Genomic DNA, 27,285 nt, shown 5'->3' on the forward strand with positions numbered 1-27,285 from the left:
CCCATACAGATCCAGGGGCACACGCTCCCCACCCTGTCCCGTGCCCTCCCAGGGTGTGCACAGCCTCTGCACCAGCCCCAGTTCCTCCTTCACTGCAGAGGTCTTGATTTGCCCCCCTCCCTCCCCACTTCCATCACAGCAGACTTACCACCCAGACACTGCTCTTCAAGCTGCTGGGATGATATCAGAAATCAAATCAGTATCAGCTGATACACCTCCTTAAAAATTGGCTATTGGGTACTGGCCCCAAAAATCTCTATTGGTGCACCCCTATAAGAAAGGTTAGCCTGATTAGTGGAACATCAAGACCACTAAAAAGGAGAGTTTATTGTTAACACCTCCGAAATAAAGAACAAGCCATTAAGTCAACTGGCTCCTTCAACTGTCGGAATAGTAATGAAACATCTGCTGCTTTGTGGAGCAAGAATCAAGGCAATATGCTTCTATCCTGGGCAGAAAGTCAGGTTTCCCACTTAATACATGCGCTCCAATTTTGGGGGGGCTGATTTTTGGGGGAAAGGTAAGTGTTAACTCTGAGAAAATATGGTATTTGGAGAATCTTCTGCCTCATGTAAATGGTAGAATTCTGTCTTTTCCTTAGTTCTATGCATATTAAGGATAGAACTGAAGAGCAGTTTCTCTCAATTCAATGCATCTGACTGTTACACTGCAGTTTTTTTTTTAAAACCTGTAAGAGTAGCTTAGTTTGGATTCTAAAGCATGTATTCTTTTTTAAATTCACTCTTCACGTTTGCCATTTCCTTGTTTTCTTGAATATTTCTTACTATTTTAAGTATACTCTGGCTTACTGTAGTGTTATCCATGAATGCTTCGTGTCCGGACCTGCTAGCACTGCTTTTTAAAGCAAAAAAGTTCATTGACGCATTTATTTGAAAAAGAAAAAAGAAACACTGAATAATACATGGCACTTTGCATAAAAATGAGAAAAAGTATGTCAAGTTTAGAGACCATTAACCATGAGTGTTCAGAATCAGGTGGACACGAACCATTTTCTGCAGTTCTGCAGGCTTTACACTTTTTCTTAAGATTATTCAGAAACATACTGCATTTTATAGAATTAAACTCCAATCTTAGAAACAACTGATCCCAAACATCTAATGAACCATTTTCTTGCCAATTCGACAGTAGCTTTTTTACAAAGCAGTTGTTACTGCACAGGAGAAAGAAAGAGCTGAGAAACAGCTAAAAAGACCACATTTACATGATTTTCATATCAGACTGGATGTTTATATCAATTCATAATATGTCCTCAATATGACTTGCATTTGGGAATAGTGGCTGACAGTAAGGGCAGGTCTACAGTGTTTTTGTGCCAAGTCCCAGAGCACTGCCAGGAAGTATCTCAAACCCATCTTCTCTTCTCCTTAAGCCAAGCCCTAGAAAATTAGGTAAAGCAGTTTCTCTAACACAGCTCTGAGTGTCTACCAATAAGCATGCTTGAGACAGAGAGCCTGAGAACAGCCCTGGGTGTGTATTATGCACTACCCTAAAGCAGGTACATTACTTAATTTCCTGGATTTGGCAGGAATGAGGTGAGGAAGCAGGACATACTAGGTGGTATACTGTTTCCATGCTCAGTACCAAGTCACTGCAGAGAAGTCCAAACACAATGGGAGCCAAATTTACCAGGGGGGGTAAACAGATGAATCATTGGCCATATAGAGACATTCAGTTTCTCCTGGGAGAGTGTAGCACAGTTGCATCCCCAGGGGTGGCTGTAAGCTCCTGGAGGCTCCAAAAATTTCCTTTTTTGCCCTGATCGCTCTGGGAACAGTCTCCCCACTTCACTCACACATCATACTTTCATATTTTTTTGGTTATAAAAGCTGCCCCAGGGCTTCCCAGACCTAGTCTTGTGCTAATAACCACCTGGTGGCTGTGGTGGGTCTTTGCCTTATGGGCTAACTACATGCCTCCATACCTTCCTTACACCATGCCTCACAGATGGTATCATTGTGGACATTCTCTTTTCACGTGCCTACACACACACACACACACACACACACACACACAGTTCTCCCCGGGGCCCTCAGACCTCTTGGTCTCTCACACAGGCCCTTTCTGGGCCCTCAGACCACTCGGTCTCTCTCATGGTCCCACTCAAGTCTCGAGGCTGCTCAGTCCCTCACTCAGCCATTCCCTGGGCTGCCACTCTCTCAGTCCCTTGCTCAACTTCCCCCTGGGCTGCCAGATCGCAGATTTGTCCTACCCTGGGGTTTGTTCCTGGTGGCACTTTCTAGGGACTGCTCTGCCACAAACAGCCCCACTACTGTGACCCTAAACCCCAGTAGGGTGCAGTTTTTGGTTATACTTAGGACCAGCTTAGGTCCTAGCCTCCATCTCCAGAGTCATGCTACCCCTGTCCAACAACCCTAGCTACAAACTCCTTGGCCCCTTTCCAATGTCAACCCCTTCATACTCCCTTGACCCCGGCTCTCTCCCTTTCTCAGCTCCTGGTCTCACTGGCTCTCATGCAGTCCCCTTCCAGGCTCAGCTCTCTCTCCTCCTTCCAGGCTACCTCTGGCCCTGACTCTCCTATCACCGGTTCTCCTGGTCTCAGTGCTGTCTCAGACCCTCTTCTACATCCAACAGCCTTGTTCCATCCATCCTCATCAGGGCCTCAATTTCTCCAACCCCTTCCTCTGGTTGTGGCCACACCTGTACCTTTGGCCTCTCCTAGGCCCTGGCCCCACCTTGGGCCAGCTGAGAACTCTAGGCCCTTTTCTGGCTTCCACTGAGACCACCTCTGGCCTTTAGCCCCTCACCCCGGCCCCGCTAGCAGGCCAGCAAGATTCTAGTGGCGTCAGTTCTCCAGCCTACCAGTCCACAGTCACTCACAAGTCCATTCTTATGTACTGAACCCCTTGATCTGCACTCTTCCCAGGCCTCACAATAGGTCTTATACTCTGAGCCCTTCACTCTGGACTCACCTGGGCCCTAGCCTGGGTGCCTAGGAACCTCCTCCAGACCCTTAGTTCCTACCCAGACCTCTGGACTGCTTCAGGTGTTATCCTCCATACTGACCTTCTGGAATTGCAGCTACCCTGCTGAGACATTCTCTCAGGAGGCTCCCAGATGTTCCTGTTGGGCATCTCAGGGCCTGGGCTTATACCTGCTCTAAGCCCAGTACTCCTCCAGAGTCAGATGACTCCCTACTGAGTCAGGTGAGCCCTCTATCAGGTTGAGCCTCACCTGCCAGATTCTTAGATCAGCTGACTACCCATTAGCACTGGCCCACACCTGCTTCTCAGGCTGCCTGACCTGTTAAAGTGGCAGGCACCCCAACTGCCCTACCACAGAGAGTTGCTGCACGTCCCAGTATAAACCACAAGAGGACACATATTGTTCCAGGAAAAAAATAACCCAGGAACAACCAGGGTTCAATTGCTTCTGGAAGAGTTTCTCCTAGGACAGCGAATAGCAGTGCACACTTCCTTCTGAAAGAAGCCACAGCACAGTTTGGCAGCATCCCAGGGCACTCTGCTTCCCCCCACAGCCAGGACAATGTATATCGCTTGGGTTGCACTCTACTGCTTCAGTCAAGCAGGGAGCAGAACTTGCCTCCTTCACTAGCTCCACATTGTGCTGCACGGAGACACAAGATGACTGAGCAGTTTGGGTCAGCCAATCAGGACTGCTACTATCTGTCTTGGGCTAGATTGAGGAAGTCTGCAGAGCACACCAAAATGTGTGCACAGGGGCCCCCTGGCTGTGTAGCCTCAGCTCTGCAAGGTCTTCCCTCTTCAAGGGCTCAGAATTCAAATCTCTTTTCAGGCATCTCTGGATGAGTTTTTCTACCAGGAAAACAAGCCCAGGAGAATTTTTCCAGATCATTTCAATGAGTGTATGCAGCCTTTGTTTACTTCATTGGAATTGCACACACTTACTCCAGTAGAAAGTCTGGCCTCCACTCCACAGCTTACTGCATCTGCACCTGCTTGAACTCAGTCCAGTCAAATTCCAGGCAATGTATGTCAGACCACAGACAACTTGTCTTGGACCTGAATAAATCAAACCAAGGAACAGTAAGCAGCTACAAAACACAAAACTGTTATAAATCCCCCCTCCAGAAACATATAAGCAAAAGATACAAGACCAAACAGGGAAGGAATCGACATCCTCAGTTCCTTAACGTATAGTCAATTAGTTCTCAGACAAATATTATAGCCAAATAGGAAGTAACATCACTTTGACCAGAGAAGAACTGTGAAAGATTCTGAAGAACAGCAGAAGCAGCAGCAGCAGCAACTCAGCTAATGGCATAGGATCCCCCAAAAAGGTACCTAATGCAACTGAAACAGGGGAATCCATCCAACAAAAAACATGGGAACCCATTTATAATTAGCAAGACATCATATCACAAAGTGTGATCGCAAATTACTGCTCCAACAGGAAGTCAGACTACATACAAGAAAAATGCAAAAATTAAAGAGAAAAAGATAATTTAAAGATAAACTGGTTTTGATACATATTAAAAAGTTCAACATAAGAACATCTACTGATCAAGAAGGCTAAGTCTTCAAAAAATACATTAAGACCTATTTTTAGCGAGCCAAATCCCAAAACTGTACACAAAAGCAAGCAGTCAACCTAAGCCTCAAATCTATTATAAATATCCACTAAAATCTACCCATTCCAGCCTCAAAGCAACACAGGAAAAACAAACATACAAACACAACCCCCCACTCCAGCCTAAAACCAGCAAGCAAAGTGACCTCCGGACGCTAAGAGCCTCCTTGTCCATAGCATATATAACACAATATTCAATTCAACACAATAACCGCAATACTATGGCACATTCTTGAATTCTTGAACAGTACTAACAATCCACTAATTTCCCCAATATGAAGAAACAAAAATATTCATGATTCAAGCTGCTACAGAGATATCTGAAGTTCCAGAATCAGTGAATAATGCCACAGGAAACGTTCACCTTTATAGCGTGCAAGCTTATTAACACATTAAAACACAAAATGAGGGGGGAAAGAACATATGCTGCTTTTATAATAAAGCTTTTCTTTTAAAGTATGAGAGTTGATATGAAGCCCTGAATTTAATCGGGTATCAAACAGAATTACCATATTTACCTGAATATAGGCTGACCTGGCATTTAAGATGACTCCCCAATAATTAGATTCTATACATGGAAATTTTATAAATGTATTATACTGCAGGAGGTGGGGGAAGAAATGGGGCAGGTAGTGGGGGGTATGTTATGGTGCAGACAATGGGCTGCAGTAGTGGTGAGTGGTGGTGAAGAAGCAGTAGAGGGCAAGTGGTAGGGCAGGCAGTATAGCGCAGTAAGGGGGCAGGCAGTGGAGGGAACAGTGGAGCACAGGCGGTGAGGGGAAGCAGTGCGGAGGCATGGGCATGGGTAGTGAGAAGTGTAGGCAGCTTGCCTCCTGCCCCCCACTTACCCCTCCCCATTGTGGCTGCCCCAGTCCCCTTTCTCCTCCATATCACTTCTTTCCCCACAGCCCAAGGGCCCTGCCCCCCATGCCTTCTTTTCCCCCCACCCCATCTTACCTTTGTTTCTTGTTGGTAGGTTCTGTCCCTGCTGCAGCCCGGGGCATTGAGCGTTGCTCCAGCCTGGCCTCACAACAGTGGCTCGGAGCCAGCACTGCTGCTACAAGGCTGAGGCTGGAGCATGTGCTCCCTGCTCCAGCCCGCAGTAAGGACAGAGCCTGCTGGGTATACAGCAAAGGGGGAGAAGAGGCACAGGGGGACAGGTAGCTGTTGTGGATCTGGTCCCAACCGTGGTGTGGGGTTGGAGCCACTGCAGCTACCCACCCAACTCTAAGATGTGGGGCTTCTCCCCCCATGTTGTATGTGGAGGAGAAACCTCCTCTTCTAATCAAGTAAATACAGTAGTATACAGGGATCTGACATGATTAAAGTGTAACAATCCAACTGCAAAACATGAAAAAATGGCATTAAGCAAGGATGAATGTAGCCTCAGACCTATTCTAATCAATTTACAGCCACTCTATTAGACCAGGCCACCCTTGCAAGGTTATCACCAACTAAGATAAAAATAACTGCTATACCTACAGAAGCAGGTCACATTTCACTCACACCACCTCCAGGCAAGCACAGTTGCTAGAAATACATTGAAAGTTGTACTTTTTACACATCAACATGAAGAAGGCAAAAATCCCATGAACCTTTAAAAAAGCTCCATGTACACTTTCATTTTCGACAGAGCAACCAGGAACCATATTTTAGCCTCACAATAAGTGAGTTTCAGACTGAATATTAAATATTTTGAAAGTGTTTTCATTTTTTCTTTTCCACAGAGAACCCCCCAAAACAGACTACTGCTTTAAGTATTAATTCATTCCACTCTACAGAAGAGAAATCTGACCCGCATTTACAATAACAGATGCAACAAAAGAACAAAATCCATCAGAAATTCTACAATTGAAGATCCTTAAATAAGTACAGGTACTCTTCACTTAATGTTGTCCCGGTTAACGTTGTTTCATTATGATGCTGCTGATCTATTAGAGAACATACTCGCTTAAAGTCACACAACATTCGGTTATAATGTTTGGCTGCCACCTGCTAGTAGGTAACTACTGTGACGTAACATTCACTTAACATCATTTTGCTTAAAATTGCATTTTTCAAGAACGTAGCTACAACATTAAGTGAAGAGTAGCTGTATTATATACACAAAGGTATTCCTAAAAATAGCTGCGGAATATACAGAAATAAACTCCCCAAAATACATTTCAGAACTAAGATTTGTCCAACTGATATGCAAAAGAAAATACTCCTCTGGTTTCATGTCAACCTCATTGTGCATCCTCTCTACCGAAGTGCTAGAAAATCCTACTTCATGTTATGGGAATATCAAACAGAAGTAAGGAGGTGATACTATCTCTGCAAATGGCATTGGTGAGACTACTAGAAACATCAAGTTATGCGCACATAAAAAAAGATATTATTTCAAAGTGGAGAAGGTTCAGTGAAGGCCTTCAAGAATGATAAGTGACCTGAAGAATATGCCTTACAGTGATAGACTTAAGGGATTTTAGCCTAGTTAGTGTATTAAGGACAGGGTTTAAGCCTGCCTTTCATTTAAAATATTGCTGGTATAATAACCTTGGTTAAGTTACAGTATTTATAGCTTTTCTACACTAGCAAAAACCTACTATAAAAATCAAGATCAGCAAGACTGCAAGAATCACAACTGCAAAACCTTGAAAGAAAAGCCCCTAAAATCACTGACTGGTTTTAAAAAAAGTTTGTGAAATGTTAGTCATAGAAAAGGCATCCTATCATTTCAGTTATAGAAGGGACAAGGAAAAGAGGTGCTTACTAAGAAATGTGGTGGAAACTCTTGGAATGTGCTAAAAAGAATCTTTTCCTACTTTGAAACCAGAAAGTTTAAGAAACTCTTTTGAATGCTGAAGGAAAGTGCAAGTTCTTACTGGGCTAACACTTAAGACCTAACTTGGAATAAATTTAAAATTTAAAAACAGAGATGACTAGAAGTTAGCGAGATTCAGATCATGCAGAACTCTGAGGAAAAGGGGGGGGGGTTGAATTATCATACAGCAATGAAGACATGCAAAAGCTGAACAGTGACTGAAACAAAGGAAGCGTCAGGGATTGAAAGACGAAGAAAAGTACACAAGCACTCCTGTGGACACTGACTTCGGCTAAGGGAGCACTAATGATGGCAGGCAAACATCTGTCTTTATGCATATTTTAGGGCAGCAGTTACCAATCTGTGGTACACGTTAACAGATTTATTATGATTACTTTATATGACAAAAATTTGCTGGTGGTGCTTAAGGTTGTATTGTTTTAAAATGGTGGTGTGCAATCGGTCAGAGTTTGGGAACCACTGTTTTTGGGGATTGGATGAATCTTTAAATGTTAAATTTATTTGATAAATTAGGTTTATTAATAAAATTAAAAAACAAAAAAGGTCAGCAGAACATGTTTTTGTTGATAAAGATTTAGAAAGCAGGGATAAGCCATACAAGCAGATGCATTTTGGCAGTATATCTAGTAACAAAAAGGGTACCTCGATCCATGGCTAGAAATGCATATGTAGCAAATGATACCTGACCCTAGAAGACTCTTTAAATCAGCACACAAGGACATAAGGAAACCTATTGGGTGATAATGGAAATTAGATAAATTTGAACTGGGAACTGACTGTTGGGACAGACTGCTGAGGCAGGTAGTAAATTCCCTTGTTTTACATCAGTGTGGAGTATCTCTCTCTCTAAAAGATGTGCTCCTGCTCAGTAAGGTATTAGGTTCTAAAACACATGAAAACTAACAAGTGAAAACAGCAGAGTCTGTTTGATGCTCAAAGTCACCACAGATACTGGTCCCTTCCAGCCTTATAAAGACACCTTGAAAATTATAAAAATAACGGCGCTACCAAAAAAAAAGGGCGCAAATACAATGAAGCGGAAACGCAACTAACCTGAACCAACCTTGCCGAGGTCACTTCCCACACCAGCATGGCCGCAACCCACAGCCCATCCATCCCAGCTGCTCGCCCTTCCCAGTCCGCTCCCGCGACACGAGCCTCCACCCGCGCGCGTCGGGCGCAGCCCCCAGGACACGCGGAGGCTGCAAACGGAGACCCCACTTCGGGAATGGAGACGCTGGAGAAAGACGTGGCCGTCACCCAGTAGGAGCCCCGCGTCCCGGCAAGCGACACCCAGGGGCCCCAAGCAGCGCTGGCTCCGGTCCAGCCCCCCCGCCCCGCCCCAGGAAAGGTAACGACAGCCACCAGCCCAGACGCAGCCCTCGGGCCGCCGCCGCCAGCCCCCGCGTGTTGTCGCTAGAACGGAAGAACGGCGCTGAGGAGCGGAGCGGAGCAGAGGCCCCGTTCCGCCCGCACGCACCTGCGCCGCTCCCCACGACCGGGCAGGCGAGCGCAGCACGATGACAGGACCCACATCGCGCCAGCGAGACGTGGCAGCCGGGATAGAGCGGCCGCGCCGGGGACACGCAAAGCACGCCGGGATAACAGCCGGAGGCGAGCGCTTCCTCCCCACTCCCACGCGGTTGCCCGGCAACGCAGCCCCGAGCCGCCCCAGGGCCCGCCCCCAAGGAAAAAATCCCTGCCCCGGGCTTCCAGTGCTTATGGCAAAACCACCCCCGGCACTTCAGATCATGTTTAGTTAAAAGAAAAAAAAAGTCCTCCATATGAAACAGGGAAAATTATTCCTTGCAGAAAACCCCTCTCCATTCATTTTCCCCTCCCACGGACCACCTCCATTTGCACTCTCCCTGACTGGCTTTCTTGTCTAGCGCTGTTACCACGCCGTGGGGGAAGAGCACGGACCATGGCTAACACTGCCTCACCTGACCCAGTCGCCCCTGCCCACAAGCTTGGTAAGAACTGTTCCAGTTATTGGAGCTGCTCTGATACAAGATATGGGATTTACCCAGATAATCTTGTCTGCCTCATTCGTGGAAATGCACTTTGAAACCGCATCTGGGTCCAGTCAGAATACTTCACCAAGTGCAGGTAGGGATTCTCTGCATAAACACTTGTAAAACAAACAGGCATCTGAGACTAATGTTGCTGAATGAGGCTGGCCCTCTAGTTCCTTCACCACCAAATACGTCATTTAAAACATTTATTTATATGATGACCTCGGTTGATGTACAAAAACATTGAAGTCAATTTAACTGCTAATAAAAGAAGCACTGTACATAAAACAAGATTACAAAGCAATTTCATTTGCGTGTTCTTCTCTCTCTCAGCCTAGCAGGCTTGAATGCTACTATTGGAGTTGGTCGAAAGTCAAATTGAATTTTCTGTTTTTTTTCACAACTCATTTAAGGCCTGATCCTTCTTTCATTCCCCCCAATACTACCCCTGGATACACAAGACTACAGGATAAGAGGCCATAAATAATGGAGGTCTTTCAAGCCCTTGTCCAAGCTTCACTTCCCAGAGGTGGACAGGAATGATTCAATATCTTGGACGGCTTTAGAAGTTTTTTCCAAAGCCTCCAATACGCTGTTTTTACCAATTTCTTCAGGTAAGCTGATGTTTTCTGGTAGTCTGTTGGTAACACATGGTAGATCACATTTCACAGCTGAAGTCTTGCTTGGAACTCTGCTATTCTCCAGTAAAACTAGAGGTTATATTTCTTAAGGAAAATTCAAACTGTTCTACCCCTAATAATAGAAACATTATTTTAAAATATTCTAAAATCACCATTCTGCAGTCATTTTGCCATTGTTTGCTGCAGTCAGTAAATAAGGTTAAAAAAATAGATCAAGCTCCTTAAAAATCTCTTAGTTCAGGAGTGTCAAAGATACAGCCTGCAGGCCATAGTGTGTGGGTGAACTCACACCCCAGGGGAGCACTAGGGGCAGGATGATAAGTTTTCATGGGCACCATCAGACCAGCCCTATCTACAGGGATGTGTGCCACAGTCAGTGCCTATTTCTGGCTGCCCTGGGACTTTCACTGAACATGTCAGCTTAATGTAGGGTCCTGGGGGCAGCCACCACATGCAGCATGGGTCCTGAACCAACATGGACAACTACTACACATACTGGATCCAGCATAGGGTGGGGGAGATGGAAGGAGAGCAGGAGAGAGAATCTGTGGGCCTGATCTAGCCTGTGGACCAGCCTCATACCACTCATCTGGCCCATGTGGGCAAATAAATTAAGGTAGGGATGTCAAACTTATTTCAAGAAAGCTTCATCTACAGGAAAAGAATACTTTTCTTACACATAATAAGTGTACTTAAAAAGGAACAATACCAATGGAGCACAGAATGTCAGATCATGAGATACAAATACCTTAAAACTGCAAATTGTGAAAACAAAACAAACCCAAAGTTAGCTTAGAGACAATTGTATAGCATTTTAAATGCATGAAGCACCAAACACTCTTTTGCAGCTGAATGAACACAAAAGCCACACTCAGGTACTTGCTAACTATAGAGAAAGCTCATTGTGAGTAGCAGGCCAAAGGTATATGCATCATTTTCCTTTGTAAGAAAAAAAAGAGAGAAAGATATAAATAAAGTACAAATCTGTGTAAAGAGAGCCATTTCCTCATCAGGATTCCTATGCATTCTGCTGCTTTTTAGCATTTTAAGTGGTGTCACATTGAGAACATGGTAGGATACGTATGCGAGCAGAAATATTTTTTAAAAAGGTAAGAGGGGAGACTTATGTAATAAAAGGAGCAAGACTAGGTCATAAGGTTATTATAAAACTGTCCAATAAGATTTTACCTTATGTACACTGAAAATATCAAAATTATTGTTGGAAGGATACAGTTAAATCTCTGTATTTTCTCGAGTTCAGCAGCAACAGACCTGTGAAAAAGATAATTTAAAATGTACTCTATATAAGGAGATACAGTTTCTCAAATATATTTTTTTAGTCAACAGTTTTTATTTCTGTATGAAGTTTCATGAATATGCTTTCCTTTTATTTTTTTAAAGTCAATGGTATTATTCACATAGGAAATGCAAAACGTGGGCAGCTGTTTGCAGAATTAGGATTCTGGTCTAAGAGTCTTCCTCTACCAATGTTATCGTGTGTGCACACCGTCAATGGAGTTAAGAAATAATGCATGTTTTTAAAAGACAATGTCAGCTTGAAGCCTAGTTAATTTTAAAAGCTCATTTAAATGTTAAGTACTACATTAGCTCCTAAGTCTCTCTTCCACATATTGCAGTTTTATATATTATTGCATTTTTTATGTTTAATGTTTTTCTCCTATTGCTATGTAAAAACATACACAAAAAGGGAAAAGAGGGACCATGTAGACTTACTACCTACCTGAGACTGGTCAGGTACAACATAAACAAAACAGATAATTTTCCCCACTAGTGTCGATAGTAATGCTGACTGCAATCCTTTAATAACCAATAACCAATAACACTTCACACAGAAGTAGATGGTGTGGAACATTACAGATTTTGCAGAGTATAAGACATTGTGCTCTGATGGCAACACAATCAGGGGACAGTGATACAAATATCTTAGCAGTAAATTGGTAAAAGGCATCATCCACTCTTCCCAGTACATCTGTATAACAGTTATTAGCACCATGCTATTTGTGCACTTCCCAATATGAGAAAGTGAGGATGCAGCTCAACGGGTTGGGGTTTTGGCAATTTTGTCATTATGGAAATGATTGGTTTTAATATGGCTGACTCTTAGCTCAGTTCCTCTGTTTCATATTTAAGCAGTCAAAATAAGGCATTTGTAACATTTATATTCTGCTTTTGCAATAAGCATTCTAACTTCAGTACAAAAAAAAGGAGAAAACAAAATAAAGAAACCAACTGGAACCAACTTCCAAGGGACGTGGTGCTCGCTCCTACCCTGGGGGGTTTCAAAAAGGAGGCTAGATAATCACCTAGCTGGGGTCGTTTGACCCTAGCATTCTTTCCTGCCCATGGCAGGGAGTTGGACTTGATGATCTGCTCGGGTCCCTTCCGACCCTATCAACTACAAAACAATGTTTTGTGTCAATATAGTATTTTAAAAGTATGCAGGCAATTTGTAAAAAAATTATGAGAAAAGTCAGAGAAAAAGGATTTTCAACCGGAGGTACGCATACTTCTGGGGATACTTTGAAAGGTTCCAGGAGGTTCATGGGAGCAGGTGGGGATGGAGTGCTGCCACCCTGTACAGCTGCCTCACAGGAGTAGGGCTGGGGCAGGGCTAGAGCAGGGTCATACTGATGAGTTTAAATGTTTCATTTCACAAACTCAAGAAATACATCATATGAAGTTTAAAATGTAAAGTTCTGGTCATCTTGTTTAACAGTCTGAATAGTAAATAATGGTAATTATAATTAAGTACCAGTTCTCCTCCAAAATGGGGCTTGGAGCATATGTAGGAGTGCTTCTCTCTCCATTCACACTTTTACACCATGCTACTGCTGTTCTGATGTACCTAAATTAAAAAAAGAAATGGTATTTTGATCAAACAAATATTCTGGATAGCTGATTGATAGCACTGAATAATATATCTGCAACAGGGGACAGAACGTAATACATCAAACATATTCTTTCATGAATTTCCTATGATCCCACGATCACCTCTTGGCTAAACTGACTAACTGTGGCCTTGATGTCACCATGATCTGCTGGCTGGGGAACTGGCTCTGCAGAAGGACCCAGAGGATGCTGGTCAACGGGAGTCAATTGTCTTGGTGCACTGTGACCAATGGGGTCCCATAAGGCTCTGTCCTAGGGCCTATACTGTTTAACATCTTCATCAATGATGTGGACACTGGTGTCAGAAGCAGACTGGCCAAGTTCACCAACAACACCAAACTCTGGGGTAAAGCATCCACACCTGAGGACAGGAGGGTGATCCAGGCAGATCTGGATAGACTCATGAAATGGGCATATGAGAACCTGATGGTGTTTAACAACGAAAAATACAAGGTTCTCCACCTTGGGAGGAAAAACCTGCAGCATCCTTATAGGCTCGGTAGTGCTATGCTGGTTAGCACTACAGATGAAAGGGACTTGGGGGTCATGGTTGACCAGAAGTTGAACATGAGCCTTCAGTGTCATGCTGTGGCTAGTAAAGCAAGCTAAATGCTGGCTTGCATCCATAGATGCTTCTCAAGCAGATCCTGGGACATCATTCTACTGCTGTACTCAGCCTTGGTGAGGCTGCAGCTGGAGTACTGCATCCAGTTTTGGGCTCCACAATTCAAAAGGGATGTGGAGAAGCTTGAGAGGGTGCAGAAGAGAGCCACATGCATATCAGAGGTCAGGAAAACAGACCTTATGAGAGGCTGAGAGCAATGGAGCTATTCAGCCTGGAAATGCGCAGGCTCAGGGGTGATCTGGTGGCCACCTATAAGTTTATCAGGAATGCTCATCAGGATCTGGGGGAACATCTGTTCACCACAGCCCCCCAAGGGATGACAAGATCAAAATGGTCACAAACTCCACTCTGACCAATTGAGGCTGGACATAAGAAAGAACTTCTTCACTGTCCGAGCCCCCAAGGTTTGGAATAGACTGCCGGCGGAGGTGGTTCAAGCACCCACTCTGAATGCCTTCAAGACACATTTGGATGCTTATCTTGCTGGGATCCTATGATCCCTGCTGACTTCCTGCCCCTGGGGCAGGGGGCTGGACTCAATGATCCTCTGGGATCCCTTCCAGCCCAAATGTTTATGAAATCTGTGAAATCCTCGAGTTTGATAAAATCATTAAAAAAAGCCACACAACAGAGCCAGAGAGTATCCAGTGAATCAATCAACCTATCTATCCACAACCTTGTTAAACATTCAAGTGCTCCAAATATAAAAGGAATTTCTTTTAAACTTTGCTTTCTGGAATAAGACTGTACTTCATAGATTTCATAGACATCAGGGCTGGAAGGGACCTCGGGAGATCATCGAGTCCAGCCCCCTGCCCAAAGGGCAGGAAGTCAGCTGGGGTCATAGGATCCCAGCAAGATAAGCATCCAATTTACGCTTGAAGGTGTTCAATGTAGGTGCTTGAACCACCTCCACTGGCAGACTGTTCCAGACCTTGGGGGCTCGGACCGTAAAGAAATTCTTCCTTATGTCCAGCTTGAAACGGTCTTGCAGGAGTTTGTGACCATTCAACCTAGTCATCCCTTGGGGCGCTCTGGTGAACAAACTTTGCCCCAGATCCTGGTGGTCACCCCTGATAAACTTATAGGTGGCCATCAGATCACCCCTGAGCCTACGCTTTTCCAGGCTAAAGAGTCCCATGTCTCTCAACCTATCATCGTAAGATCTGTTTTCCTGACCTCTGATCATGCGCGTGGCTCTCCTCTGGACTCTCTCAAGCTTCTCCACATCCTTTTTGAATTGTGGAGCCCAAAACTGGACACAGTACTCCAGCTGTGGCCTCACCAAGGCCGAGGCCAAGGGGAGAATGATGTCCCGGGATTTGCTCGAGAAGCATCTATGGATGCACGCCAGCATTTTGGTCGCTTTACTAGCCGCAGCATCGCATTGCAGGCTCATGTTCATCTTGTGGTCAATGATGACCCCCAAGTCTCTTTCTTCTGTAGTGCTGACCAACGTAGCACTGCCAAGCCTATAAGGGTGCTGCAGGTTTTTCCTCCCAAGGTGGAGAACCTTGCATTTTTCAGTGTTAAACACCATCAGGTTCTCGTCTGCCCATTTGCTGAGCTTGTCCAGGTCAGCCTGGATCACCCGCCTATCTTCTGGCGTGGATGCTTTGCCCCAAAGTTTGGTGTCATTGGCGAACTTGGCCAGTCCACTCCTGACTCCAATGTCCACATCATTAATGAAGATGTTGAACAGTATGAGGGACCCCACTGGTCACAGGGCACCACGATGAGTGACTACCATCAATTACAACCCTCTGGGTCCAACCACGGAGCCAATTTCCCAGCCAGCGGATCGTGGTGGAGCCAAGGCCACAACTGGTCAGTTTGGCCAAGAGGTGATCATGGGATACCAGATAGGTGATCATGGGATACTTTGTTGCTGATAGCACTTTTTAAGAGTTTCAAATGATAGAAGGATGAGCAGTATATGATAGGTAGAGAGCAACAGTTAAGAAATTAAAGGATCAGATTTGATATGTTCAACTGAATGAACATACCAGAATTCAAGCTCTGAATTTGTTCCATGTAGCTGACAAAGCAGAAAGAGTCCAGCAAAAAACAACAAGAATGACTAGAGGTCTTGAAAATATGATGTACAAGCAAAGGTTGGAACTGGGATTTTTCATTTTTCCATTGAAATAGGAAAGAACTCCTTCATTCTTCTATTAAAACAGAAAAACAACAAGCATGGCAAAAATGCAAACAAAAGCCCTAGCGGAAAGAAGAGCAAACATGTGAACATCCTCTACTAAAATGGAACAGTGAGCTATTTATGATTTTCATAATAAGGCTTCACTAATTAGAACAAGTAGACTGGAAAAACTGATAGGCAGAGAGAGATCTATGTCAGTAGCAAAGCAAGTGAAAAGCTGTTTCATGGCCCAGCTTTATTTGGGACAAAGATATATTTGCTTATCCATGGAATGAAATCACAAGTTACATTTCAACTTTCAGTTTCTATTTTAAAAATATTTTACCTTCCAAAAGCAACTATTCATAATGATGCAAATCAGAGGAAACTCATATGCGATAATTAACTGGTGATTGCCCTGAGGTATGCAAGCTGAAAAGAGACCAGCCAGTCAGATACAGCCATTTTACAGCCTATTTTAGAGACATATATTCAGCTTCTTACTTTTCTTGAAACACAGATTCAAGCTGAAATCCAGAACATGTTAACTTCAAAAAGATTCAGATCACTTCTTTATACCTTTCATAGAGTCCGGGACTGTTTATCTGGATTAGATGCTGTGTCCCATCATGGGTTGTTAACTTGCACCAGCCTGTAGTAGAGTCTTGATTCATCTTCAGAAGAGAAAAATGAGAACTGACGTCTTGGGGGTTTTTATTTGGCTGTAGAACAGTGATAAAGTATAAGGAGCAACATCTGCTAGTTTAAAATGAAACATCTGCAAAGTCTCTACTTGCTAATCCATTTAGTGTTTGTGCTTGGCTAAGGAAGAAAAATACTACAGTATGGTGGCACAAACACAGAAAAAGGGAACGGGAACTTCTGGTTCTAAATATGGCCCCAACTCTGATTTTTCTGTGCTGTTGGAGACTACTGGAAAACATATTCCATTCATTTCTTTTGACATTGCATGAAGATATTTCTTCTACTTGTATTTTTCTAAAAGTTAGAACCTGAGGATGGGCTGAAATCTAAATGATAGTTTGAAAAGTCATTATGTAGAAATGACACCCCAAACAAATCTTGTTCTTTGTGTGTATTTCAAGTCATACCTGCAGCCTCTTTTTATTTTTACTTATTTATTTATACTTCCAGTAAGTGCCATAGGGCAACAGAACTGCAGAAGGGCAAAACTGTTTGTCCACCTATCCCTCCAGCTGATGCTTGACAGAATTTCTGAAGTGGGAAGTCAGACCAGCATGACACAACCTCCCTGCATTGCCCACTGTTTGCAGACTGGAAATAAGGCGAGAAAAAATTTGACACATTTAGCTGTAAAATGAACAGATTTACCAAATTAAAATGGAATCCCTTTCTAATGGGTTACTTTTCAGAATAGAGGAATTTTGCATATTATACTTAGTGATGCAAGATCCCCTAAGTTAGTCTTTATAATGCTTTTACGTTCCTTTATGTAAGAACATAAACAAGTGGACTTGAAATACACGTTTAATTTAATATCTGTTATTTAAGTTGTTTATTAGACCACCTTATTTAAGTTGATCTAATAAAAGATATTCGATTCAAGAAAGTCATTCATGCCCAAGGAAGGCAAGAGTGACTTCCACATCTCTAACTGTCCGACTGCAGTTCACATGTCTTTTGATACCATCATAACTTGCCGAGGAAGTTAACTGAAGGTGCAGTTTCTTATAAGCTGACATTATTTCCCTATACAAGTTAGGTTAGGCTACAAGTCATTCTTAGTGATCTGTTCATTTTAAAAACCAAACTATTACATCATCTGTAAAGATAAGTAAAATTATACCTCATGAATTACTTTAATACTTTACTGAGATATTGTGTCAGAAAACTATGTCATGATTCAAAATTATTCAGTAGTTCAAATGACTCAAGCACTCAGAATTAAATGTGTTTTCAAGGATAAAAGATTCAAGCAAAATGCATGTCATAATAAGTAAACGTAAGTAGCAGAGCTTCTCTTGTTGTTTGTACTTAAGAGACATGGGTCTTTCATTACAGGCTAAAGGAGATTTTTCCTTTCAAGCCCATAGTTAACACATTAGTGATATGTCAACATGTATACATATACAAATATTGGCAACTAAAGATAGGCCAGATTTTCAAACAGATGAAATATTTACAAACCAGCTTGAGTGCATGAATCATCAGATATAATGAACATGACTTACAAGGGTCCTCAAAAAGCCCAATTTCTGTTTTACATGCATCAGATTTTTTCTTTGGATTTCTGACTTATCACCCAAATGAAAAGTTTTTAAAATGGCTATTTCAAGGCCCCATTCCCAAAGCAGATATTATACAAAGGCTGCTTCATGGCCCAGCTTTACTTGGGATAAAGATATGTTTGCTTATCCACAGAATGGAAGAAATTAAATGTAAAGTTGAATTTCTACTTTCAGTTTCCAAAGATTACCTGTGTTTTTCCATAACAAAAGTTAAAATCCCACATCATAGTCAAGGTCATCCCATCACAAAAAACAGCATGCACTTTATTATCCGAATATGCCACCAGTCTTCCTACATTGGGAATAACTGCTTCATCCAACAAAACTGGCAAGGTTTCCCATCCCTTTGTCTTTCGTATCTAGTATGAAACAAACATGAGAATACTTTAAATGTAATAGCTTGTGCCGTTCGTTTAGCTCTTACCAAGACTCTTATGCAGCAGCTAATTCACCAGACCTCTAACAGACTTCCCTGCCTGATTTCTCTCTCCTTCTCAGAGGATTGGTTAAGCAAGCTGCCCAACCGATTAGTCCTTGGTATTCATTCATTTACTTTCACCTCTCCTCCCTATGGTTTTTAGTCCTTTAAATCCGTGGCAACCATTCATACAGGCATATTTAAAAAGCATAATGTTACATACCATATTCCAACAACAGCTACTGTAGTTATGTGTTAAAGAAAGTTTAGTCTTGTAGCAGTACTGAAGAATTCTGTGAAGAAAAATAAAGTAACTACACGTCACTGTATAATCACATACTGTAAATCAATTGAGTTAGGTGTTCTTAGGGTCTTTATACTGTAATTTTCTATTCTTATACATGTCACCAGTAGAACAGACATGAATTACTTAACTTTCTACTTTAAGCAAGTATAAGAAATTAAACTGGAGTGACAATTATCATTTTGTAACCTTTGTTCCTGAATGCCACTTCAAAGGGCAAGAACAAAAAAACAAAAACAAATGGTTCACCTGGTTGCCTGAGTAATGATGGAGTTTATAGAATATGGACTTCCTGGTACATCAGGGGGCAGACTGCTTACCGAATACATCTTTTCTTCTCTCTATAGATCATAAAGCAGAAAGGAGAACAGTTATTTTTAGAAGCCACATTAATAAAACAATAGTTTAATAGCTATGCGGCAGACTACAAATCACAAAACAATTATGAACCCTCTGGTGTTGCTCCTTTCACTGTTTTGAATTCTTAAATTATCTCAAGTTGGTGCAGAATTACAGGAAAGTCATTTTGCCTCAAACTGGCAAAGCAAGGAACAAAGTTAAAGAATGATTAAAATGGAACCATACTCTTTAAGCAAAGTAGTAACTCGTCTACAGATCACTGAAAAAACGCTATGCTCATGGAATAAGGTTGCCAACTGAATTTGAATACTATTTTTCTTTTCCACGACTGTGCAAGGTAAAAAACATTGCTACCAGTGCACCAACAAACACCATTATTATGGTCATTACCATCGTCATCCGAAGCCAAGGAATTTATTAGACCATTGAACCTTTTCCCCAGTGTTAAAAGATGTTCTGATCAGAGCATATAAGAGAAAAAGAAACATAACTGTTTCCATGGCCATGTCTTTAGGAACTTCTGAAATGTGAACCTGATCTTATCCATAGCAGTCTTTTCCATCTTATCCACAAGATATTCTCTGCCTCTAATCTTTACATACCCCTCCTGGTACATACCAATCTGTGCCTCTAGGCCCCAGTTACTACTTACTTTATAAAGGGAAGCCAATGGTTTCACTACTCTAAGACTTGTGTACCTGGCTTCAGCATTGCCAAGATTTTTCTAGTACATCCTAAAGAGCCTGAACCACTCAGAACAGTAATTTTTAATCAGAGTGCTGCAGTACTTTGGAGTACTATTAATTTTTTATTGAGGGTGTGGCGGGGTGCCACATAATACTATCACTGTTAGGTGCTCAACAATGATTCAAAAAGGAATCTAGAGTGTCAATAACATCTTGACCTGTTGTAGTCTGAGTTCTTTGCAACAGAATTGCTCTATTTTTTTGTAGTCAAAAAACAAGTGAAATGTAAGAGCTGGCATTTTCCAAGGGGTAGCTCAAGTCTAAAAAACGTTGAGAACCACTACCTCAGGCACATACCCCCACAGGAACTAAATAGGTAGCTTTTTCAAGATGAATGATTAGTCAACCAGAATACAGTACTTGGGGGATCTTTGATCAGAAAATGTTCAAAGCCTGCACATTTGCATGCTTGCAGCATAACTTCTCTCTTTCCTAAATGTCCTGGATTGCCTCTTGTTGCGCTGGACAGCAAAATGCATCAAACTTCTCAGTACTTTGTCATGTGCTTCAGGTTTTCCTGCCTTATCCATAAGTGATGAAAATACATAAGTGGTGAAAGGCTTCAAAAAACCTAATATACAAAATATTGGTGTAATCCAGATTACTATGATAGGGTATGCAATACGACTCTTCATGTTACATTATCAGTTTCTTAAAGCAACAGATGTTGCTATCCTCAAATATAATATTAAAAAATGACAGTTTACAAAAAATATATTTTATTCCTACCTGTCTTGATCCTTTCTGAATTGAATAGTGTGTGAAATAGTTTCCCAATAATGTTCCTTGTGACTTGAAAACTGATCCATCTCCAGGATAAATTTCTATGATGTCTGTACTATCTTGGATAAACCTGAGAGAGAGAGAGAGAGAGATGGACAGATGTTCTGTCAGCACACAGGTACTGTATACTAAAATTACAAGAACTTTGGTGAAAGAACATACCCCATGAAAACTTCCACATGAAAAGTTGTCTTTTCATGGGTGGGAAACCTATGGTCCATGGGCTGGATCTGGCCTGTGGACATGGGGCTTTGGCAGCATTAAGTGACAGGAGGGGGGTCTTCTATGGATCGCCTTCCCCATGCTGCTATGGGGACAAGTGGTGGCAGCAGCCAGGTCCTAGCATCCTCCAATCCAATGCAGGTCATTCCGGTCAACAGCCAGCAAAGGTTCCATGCCTCTGTTCCATAGAGTACAACTTACTAATTGCTTTCAATTCTCAGTTTTAAAAAAGGAAGATTAGTATTAATATATTTACAAAAATGGAGAGAAAGCATTTTACAGTTTCTTGCATCTGAAATAGCTACCAAAACAAACAAAACACAGAATTCATCCAAAGACATTAGAGCCAAATACAGTAATTACAAATGTCAACATTTGTGGACAGTTCTAACTGAAACCCACAAATGAGACTCAGAATTAGCTTTCCCTTTCCCCTGCACATACGTAGTTCAGTAAGATACTGGGTTTTTCATTACATGATCATATAATACTAGGCGTCTATGATCAACTACAGGCCCAGTTTAGTAACTCATTCTGCGTAGACCAGAGGGCAGAGATCTTTTACAAGCCACAAGCAGAAACAACCTAGCTTCAATTCACCATGGACTAAGCAGTTTTGGCAGTATGCCAGTGGTGGGGGAGCTTCCCTGCACCCATGGTGGGGACATGCAGGTAGGAACTGCACCTGCAGCTTCCAGGAAGTGGCGAGCTGAGCTGGGGAGAGGTACCTGTAAACTACATCCATGCTGCTAGTGCTTCTCCCCTTCCCCACCCCTGCCAGCTGCAGCATGGGCACAGCTCTCCACAGTTTAGGAGCTACACCCACATTGCAGCTGTAGAGCAGGCGGATGGAAGAAGTGGCAACAGCTAAATGCAGTTTGCAAATGCCTGGCCCTGGCACAGCTCCCCACAGGCTTAAAGTCATGTCTGCTCTGCAGCCAGGGAACGGGCTCCCAGCTGCCTGGCCTCAGTGTGGGTGCAGACAAAGCCTCCCTGCTACTGACATGCTGCCAAAACCACTTGATCTGTGGAGTGGAGCAATGAGGGTGGGAAGAAGCAGCTGTTGTGCGGGTGCAGTTTGGAACTGCTCTGATCAAGCACAGCTCCTGCCAGGCCTGGATGCAGGCACAGGCAAAGCCTCCCAGCTCTTCAGGCTGGATCAAGCCGCTCTGCAAGCCAGGTCCAGTCTGCAGGTCATGTTGCTGACCTCTGATATAGACAGTCCCATGTCTGCGCAAGCTACCCTAATGATGTCAATGAGGTTTTGTGGAGACATGGGAGACAGATTCACATGGACTGCATTGTAAGGGCTGAGGCCTAAACAGTCAAAAATATTCTGATTAGAATATTAACTAGTTTCTCAGAAAGTAGAATAGGTCTTGGATCAGGACATTTCATCTTTGTGATTAAATTTCCATACAAACACACTTTTTCAAAAATGAACAGATTATCTGTTACTCCTACCTATAAAGAATACCTTGGCACCAAACAATGTTTATTAGTTGAGGGTACGAACATGGTTCAGTATTTTTCCCTTTCTGTAGAAAAAAGTCACAGAAAATCCACCTGGGCAAAACAAACAAACAAACAAAATCAAAAACAAGTCACAGTAAGTTTGTAGTTTATTAGTATTACTGATTGCTAGTTCTAGTATTTTACGCTATAAAAAGAAACTTTAAATAGTTTGCTTACTTCTTTACAAAATACCAAAGGTGAAATAGCCAAGTTAAAAATCAGTTCATGTTCAGGAACTGTAATATGGACAAGTTCTGAGAATAATCTTGGTAGGTAAGAAGTTCTCTTTAAAAACAGGTCTCTTAGTCAATTGGTTTGAGAGAAAAAAAATATATGAACCTTATGATCCTTAAGTTTTTGTACCTTAAGTAATGCAGCAGTTTATTACTATTTAGTCTGACTTTTTAAAAAGTTATAAGCTTGCTTTCTCCTTCCATCCTTCGCTATAAATAGCCTACCAGAGAAGATATCTGCATATGAATACAAACATACATCTACACACCCAGTCCACTATTCCTCTTCCGCTTTCTCAAAGTGCACAATATTGGAGAATACGTCTTGACACACTTTCAAAGCTTCATTTCCTTAAAAAAGTTGTAGCTTACTGTTTCACTATTCTCATTTTTACTTCTATAATTGTGCAAGCAGACTCTGTCTATGACATATTAAACATCAACATTTGTCTTTGGCTTATTTTAGATTAGTCCATATAATGTTGGTCTTACAAATGCCACATTTCATGAAGTCTGTAATAAGATTCCATCTTTTAGTTTTAGTGTATATTACTGATGGTTGGGATTCATTTATCATTCAGTTAGGGATATTACTGATGAAGCAGATATTCAGGTCTGAGAAGTGGCAAAACACTGCTAAAACTAAAACCAAATACATGATACAGTTACCTATGTAGGTGCGGTGCAGTACAGCTGAGTGGTAAAGCTTCAGGCAAATGAGAAATTGCCTTGCAGTTTTCACTTTCCTTTAAAAGCTCAGATTCTACAGTTTTGTTCTGAGAGTATTTATCTTGTTCATGCGTTTTAGATGGGAGGCTATCAGCACGCAGCCGATAGAATGTTAATGCCAGAGACAAAGGGTATTTCCATTCTTCTGGGTATGAGGAAACAGACCAGTGCTGTGTAACCCAGACGTAGTCAGAGGAACAGCTTGTCAGAGACAAATTGGCCTCATCTCTTCCTTCTGTTTGGTTTAAGTAGTTATTTGATTGGGCTGGTTTCCTGGATTTGTTTACAATACTGCATTCATCTTTCTTATTCTCCAATCTCAGCCGTTCTGACATTTCTGAAATGCAGCTTTGGCTTGATTTCCCTTGCTCATCTTTTTTGCTGTTTTTTTCAGAGAAAAGTGAAGATTTTGCAGGCTTCTGGCTAGCTTTGCACAAGAACTCCACTGTAAAATCTTGCTGCAATTCTGACATGTAGAGGTGGGCATGACCATCTAAGGAAGATATCTTCACACTCCCATTATCCAGACATATGGCAGCATCAAGAGAGTTAGGGCTAGGCCATCTGACTTCCAAGACATCTGTCAAAAGTACCTAAGAAATGGAAAAGGAACAGCAGAATAGACTGCAATGTAATATTTAACTGAGATGATCTTCTTTAAGCAGAGTGTTTATTTTTAAGTGAACTCCGAGCTTTGGAAAAAGTGAAGTGTGAGGCTTCCTTCCTATTTATCCAGAAAAATATGGTAGCATAAAAGGTTAGATACCCAACTTCACTTCTCAGGCCTGCCTCTCCCTGTTCAAACAGAATCATCTCTGATGGTAATGAAATAGCTTAGTTGCCCTACTAAATGAATTCTCATCCTCCACACTTAGATAATAGAAGATGTGTAACAACTACAATGGGTTAGTTATGTGGATGCCTAAACATTCAAGTACATCCAAGTAAATTTTATTGCTTCAGCTTTTCTTGTACAACTTTTTCTATCATGCCTATCTTTATAATACCTTGTGGTAGCATTTTATAATGAACTACAAGTATGTAAATTCATCAACCACCATCTATCCTATAATTGGGTAAACTCTGGAAGGCTAAAAGCCCTGCTGGCATAATGTCCTGCTCCCAAACCAGGGGAGTTCAGTCTTAAAGATGCCCATTTTCTGTATCTATTGGTAGGGTACCCAGTCATTTCTGAATACTGTCCTCAGCTGAGGATCCACATGAAACGCTGGATGCAAAAGGAATAAGACACTGCAAAACACCTGCAACAAAGGGTGAAAATCCAGTACAAAAAGTTGTTCAAAGTTTCCACAAAGTAAACCTTGGAGAAACATTAGGTATGGAAAACATACCCGTTTCCTTTCAGGAGGCAGGATGTGCGAGGGTAAGTATGGACGAGCAGAATACTGGTTCCGAAAATCTAACGCTTGTAAGAGTTGCTCCTGATTTGGGGGGGGGGGAGAAGGGAATACAAGACGCATCATGAAATTGACTACACAGCAAGAACATTTTACCAGGTTTCAAATCCTTGTTTTGGTTTCCAATTGAAAAACCAGGATCGCTTGTCTACAGACAAACCAAAAATCCCATTAAAATCCTTCCACGACAGGGAGACACCAATCATGCAAATCAGAAACCTACCCCATGACTTCTAGGTGCCACAAGTCTAGCTAGTTAGGTCTGGACACTGGCAGTTCATTCGATATTTCTGACTGTTAGAACAAGCTCTTTATGCAACTCAACATACCTCTACGCATATCCCATGTCCCCCCCTCCTCCTACTGGTGCTCAGCTAGGAGGTAGCCTAGAGCAGGGAGTTAAATTCATCTAGTAAGAACAGCCATTGACTGGGTCTTGACCAGTGTCCTGTGGCACTCCGTGGCAGAGGGCTCCATCAAACTGGCTGACTGTTTTTAGCCACAGGCAGAACAAGGAGGATGCCCCACAGACCAGATGAGTGGTGCGAGGCAAGTCCATGGGCCAGAGGAATGGCATGGGGCTGGCTGCATCAGGCCCGCAGATCCCCTTTGCCCTGCTGGCCCTGGCCAGTCCAGGACTCATGCTGCCCCTGCCCTGGAGCACAAGCAGGGATGCAGTGTACAGCGCACGTCCCGGACAAGCTGGCACACGCAGCAGGTCCTAGTGTGGCCCAACAGCACGCACCACAAACAGTGCCATCTGGGTGTTGTGAGTGCTAAGGCTGGTCCAGCACCTGCCTTGCGCTGCCCGTGGCTAAAAGCAGGCAACTGGTCTGATGCCACAGGCCATGCCCCAGGTTTACTCTCCAAACCTGGACAGGGTACAACCCATGTGCTTCAGCATGTAGGCCACATCTATGGCAGTCGGTCATGGCCTTGCGCCTGGCGTTTCGCTGACCGCTTCTGACCGCTGGTGCCTGCCCGCCCCTCAGAGAATAGGCCGCCAACCCACTCCACGAGCAAGGGGCGGGTGCCGGCCTGGCAGCAGCCTGGCCCGTCCCGCAGCACCTCCCCAGAGCGAGCTGGCTCTGCGGCCTGACCCCCGAGGCGCCCTGGCACCAGGCGGGCCGCTCCCCCCGAGGGCTGCGCCGGCGCTGCCCGGGGCCCAGGCCGAGCCCGGAGCGAGCGGAGCGCCCGGACGCACCCGGCAGGCGCTGAGGGCGAACGGGCTCCGGCGCCGGAGCCTGTCGGGCGGCTGCAGCGGGTGGGCGCGCGCGGGCGGCGGCCGCTCCAGCACGTACTCGGCGCCGCAGGGCGCCAGCAGCAGCCGCGCCCCGTCCACGTAGTGCGACTCGAGAGCCCCGTCCGCCCGCAGCGCCGCCGCCTCCATGGCCCGGCCCGCGGGAACTCGCGGCTCCCGGCGCGTAGCAGCGGCCCAATCAGGGAGGCCGGGCGGGGCCTGCCCAGGAGGTGCCGCCGCTGGCACCGTCCAGTGCTAATTCCTTGCTCGGGGCAGGACGGAAGCTGCACGTGGCGTGCGCTACAGCCAAGGTGCGAGCTGCCTGACCCACCAGTGTGTAACGCCCCACACGAGCGACTGCCAAACTGGGGTTTACGCCCCACTGCAGCTGTCAGCCAGTCTTTGGCCCCCGCTGAAGCCGCAGGTTGCTGCCGATTCCCCCCGCCGCCGAGATCGCTGTTCGCACCCTGGGGAACCACTGCTGTATCCTCCGGGGCTACTTCGCGGCAGCTGCTGATAGTAGGAAGGGGAAATCTTGCCTCCTGGCTGTTACAGACCGAAGCAAAGCGGACAACAGGGCGAGTAAATATTTAAGGACCTGTTAAAAGGAAAACAATAGTATTAGGTGGACTCTCCAGCTAGACATGCATTTATGAAGATTTCATTAAGCCAGTAATAAAACATATTCTTTTCTTAAAAAAAAAAAAAAGCCGAGCATTTTCTAACACAATATATACTGCATCCCACAGCAAGGTAATTCTTTTCTGGACCTCATCCTGACGCACGATTTGGTGTTGGATAGATTAGAAGACTGAAAGTTTATGTCTTTTTAGACACCAGTATTCATAACCTGATCATTGTCAACCTCGGCCAACAGAACCTCTCTCTCTTCAAAAAGACTAATTTCCTACAACTGAAGTGAAACCAATTGGGAGGAAAAATTAGAAAAATGGGAGTTCTTTAAAAAAAGGTTTATGAGATGACTAAATGGTCATGATGTCATACTTGAGAGCCATAAAAAGGCTAATTGAGTTAGGTGGAGAACATGAACTTAAAAATTTGTAAGGACATACAAGTATATCTAGGACTTTGCAGTGTACATAAGCTTATATTAAGAGAATGGGAAAAAGTTCTGTCACTAGGGGATAATGTTTACCATATCAGAGTAAGCAGTTATTCTTAGTTCCCAAATTCCTTGCTGGTAAACAGACCTTAATCTATTAAAAAAAAATGCTGAGAATTAAATTCTGAATGGGTGGAACATATGATGGCTGGTAGGAAACATTCAAATCTCATTAG

At 43.4% G+C, this 27,285-nt stretch overlaps 1 protein-coding gene across 2 annotated transcripts; it reads right to left on the bottom strand.

The window, feature by feature from the left end:
* Positions 1-9,948: 9,948 nt before the first annotated feature.
* C3H5orf34 (chromosome 3 C5orf34 homolog) lies at positions 9,949-26,252 on the bottom strand. Of its 2 annotated transcripts, none has more exons than XM_090038031.1 (12): positions 25,951-26,252; positions 24,681-24,770; positions 23,269-23,921; positions 22,316-22,417; positions 20,576-20,699; positions 18,990-19,081; positions 18,660-18,729; positions 18,207-18,377; positions 16,328-16,422; positions 12,847-12,939; positions 11,305-11,345; positions 9,949-10,142 (listed from the first exon to the last, which is right to left on the bottom strand). In XM_090038031.1, exons 1-12 carry the CDS (start codon positions 26,134-26,136, stop codon positions 9,949-9,951), a joined length of 1,911 nt encoding a protein of 636 aa, XP_089894157.1. In that variant the 5' UTR covers positions 26,137-26,252. The 2 variants fall into 2 exon arrangements, with proteins under 2 accessions (XP_089894157.1, XP_089894156.1); XM_090038030.1 differs by having other exon boundaries at positions 16,328-16,470; positions 25,951-26,249.
* Between the last annotated feature and the right edge of the window lie 1,033 nt (positions 26,253-27,285).

Source organism: Crocodylus siamensis, chromosome 3 (genome assembly GCF_052110815.1).
Source record: "Crocodylus siamensis isolate JL-2025a chromosome 3, ASM5211081v1, whole genome shotgun sequence".
NCBI classification, from domain to species: Eukaryota; Metazoa; Chordata; order Crocodylia; family Crocodylidae; genus Crocodylus; species Crocodylus siamensis.

Coding starts and splice junctions, on each gene's coding strand:
- C3H5orf34 (XM_090038030.1), bottom strand. CDS start 26,136: ATGGAGGCGGCGGCGCTGCGGGCGGACGGGGCTCTCGAGTCGCACTAC. Junction 23,922..24,680: donor TGCCTCCTGAAAGGAAACGG/GTATGTTTTCCA, acceptor TCCATTTCTTAG/GTACTTTTGACAGATGTCTT. Junction 19,082..20,575: donor TTCAGAAAGGATCAAGACAG/GTAGGAATAAAA, acceptor TATGATCTATAG/AGAGAAGAAAAGATGTATTC.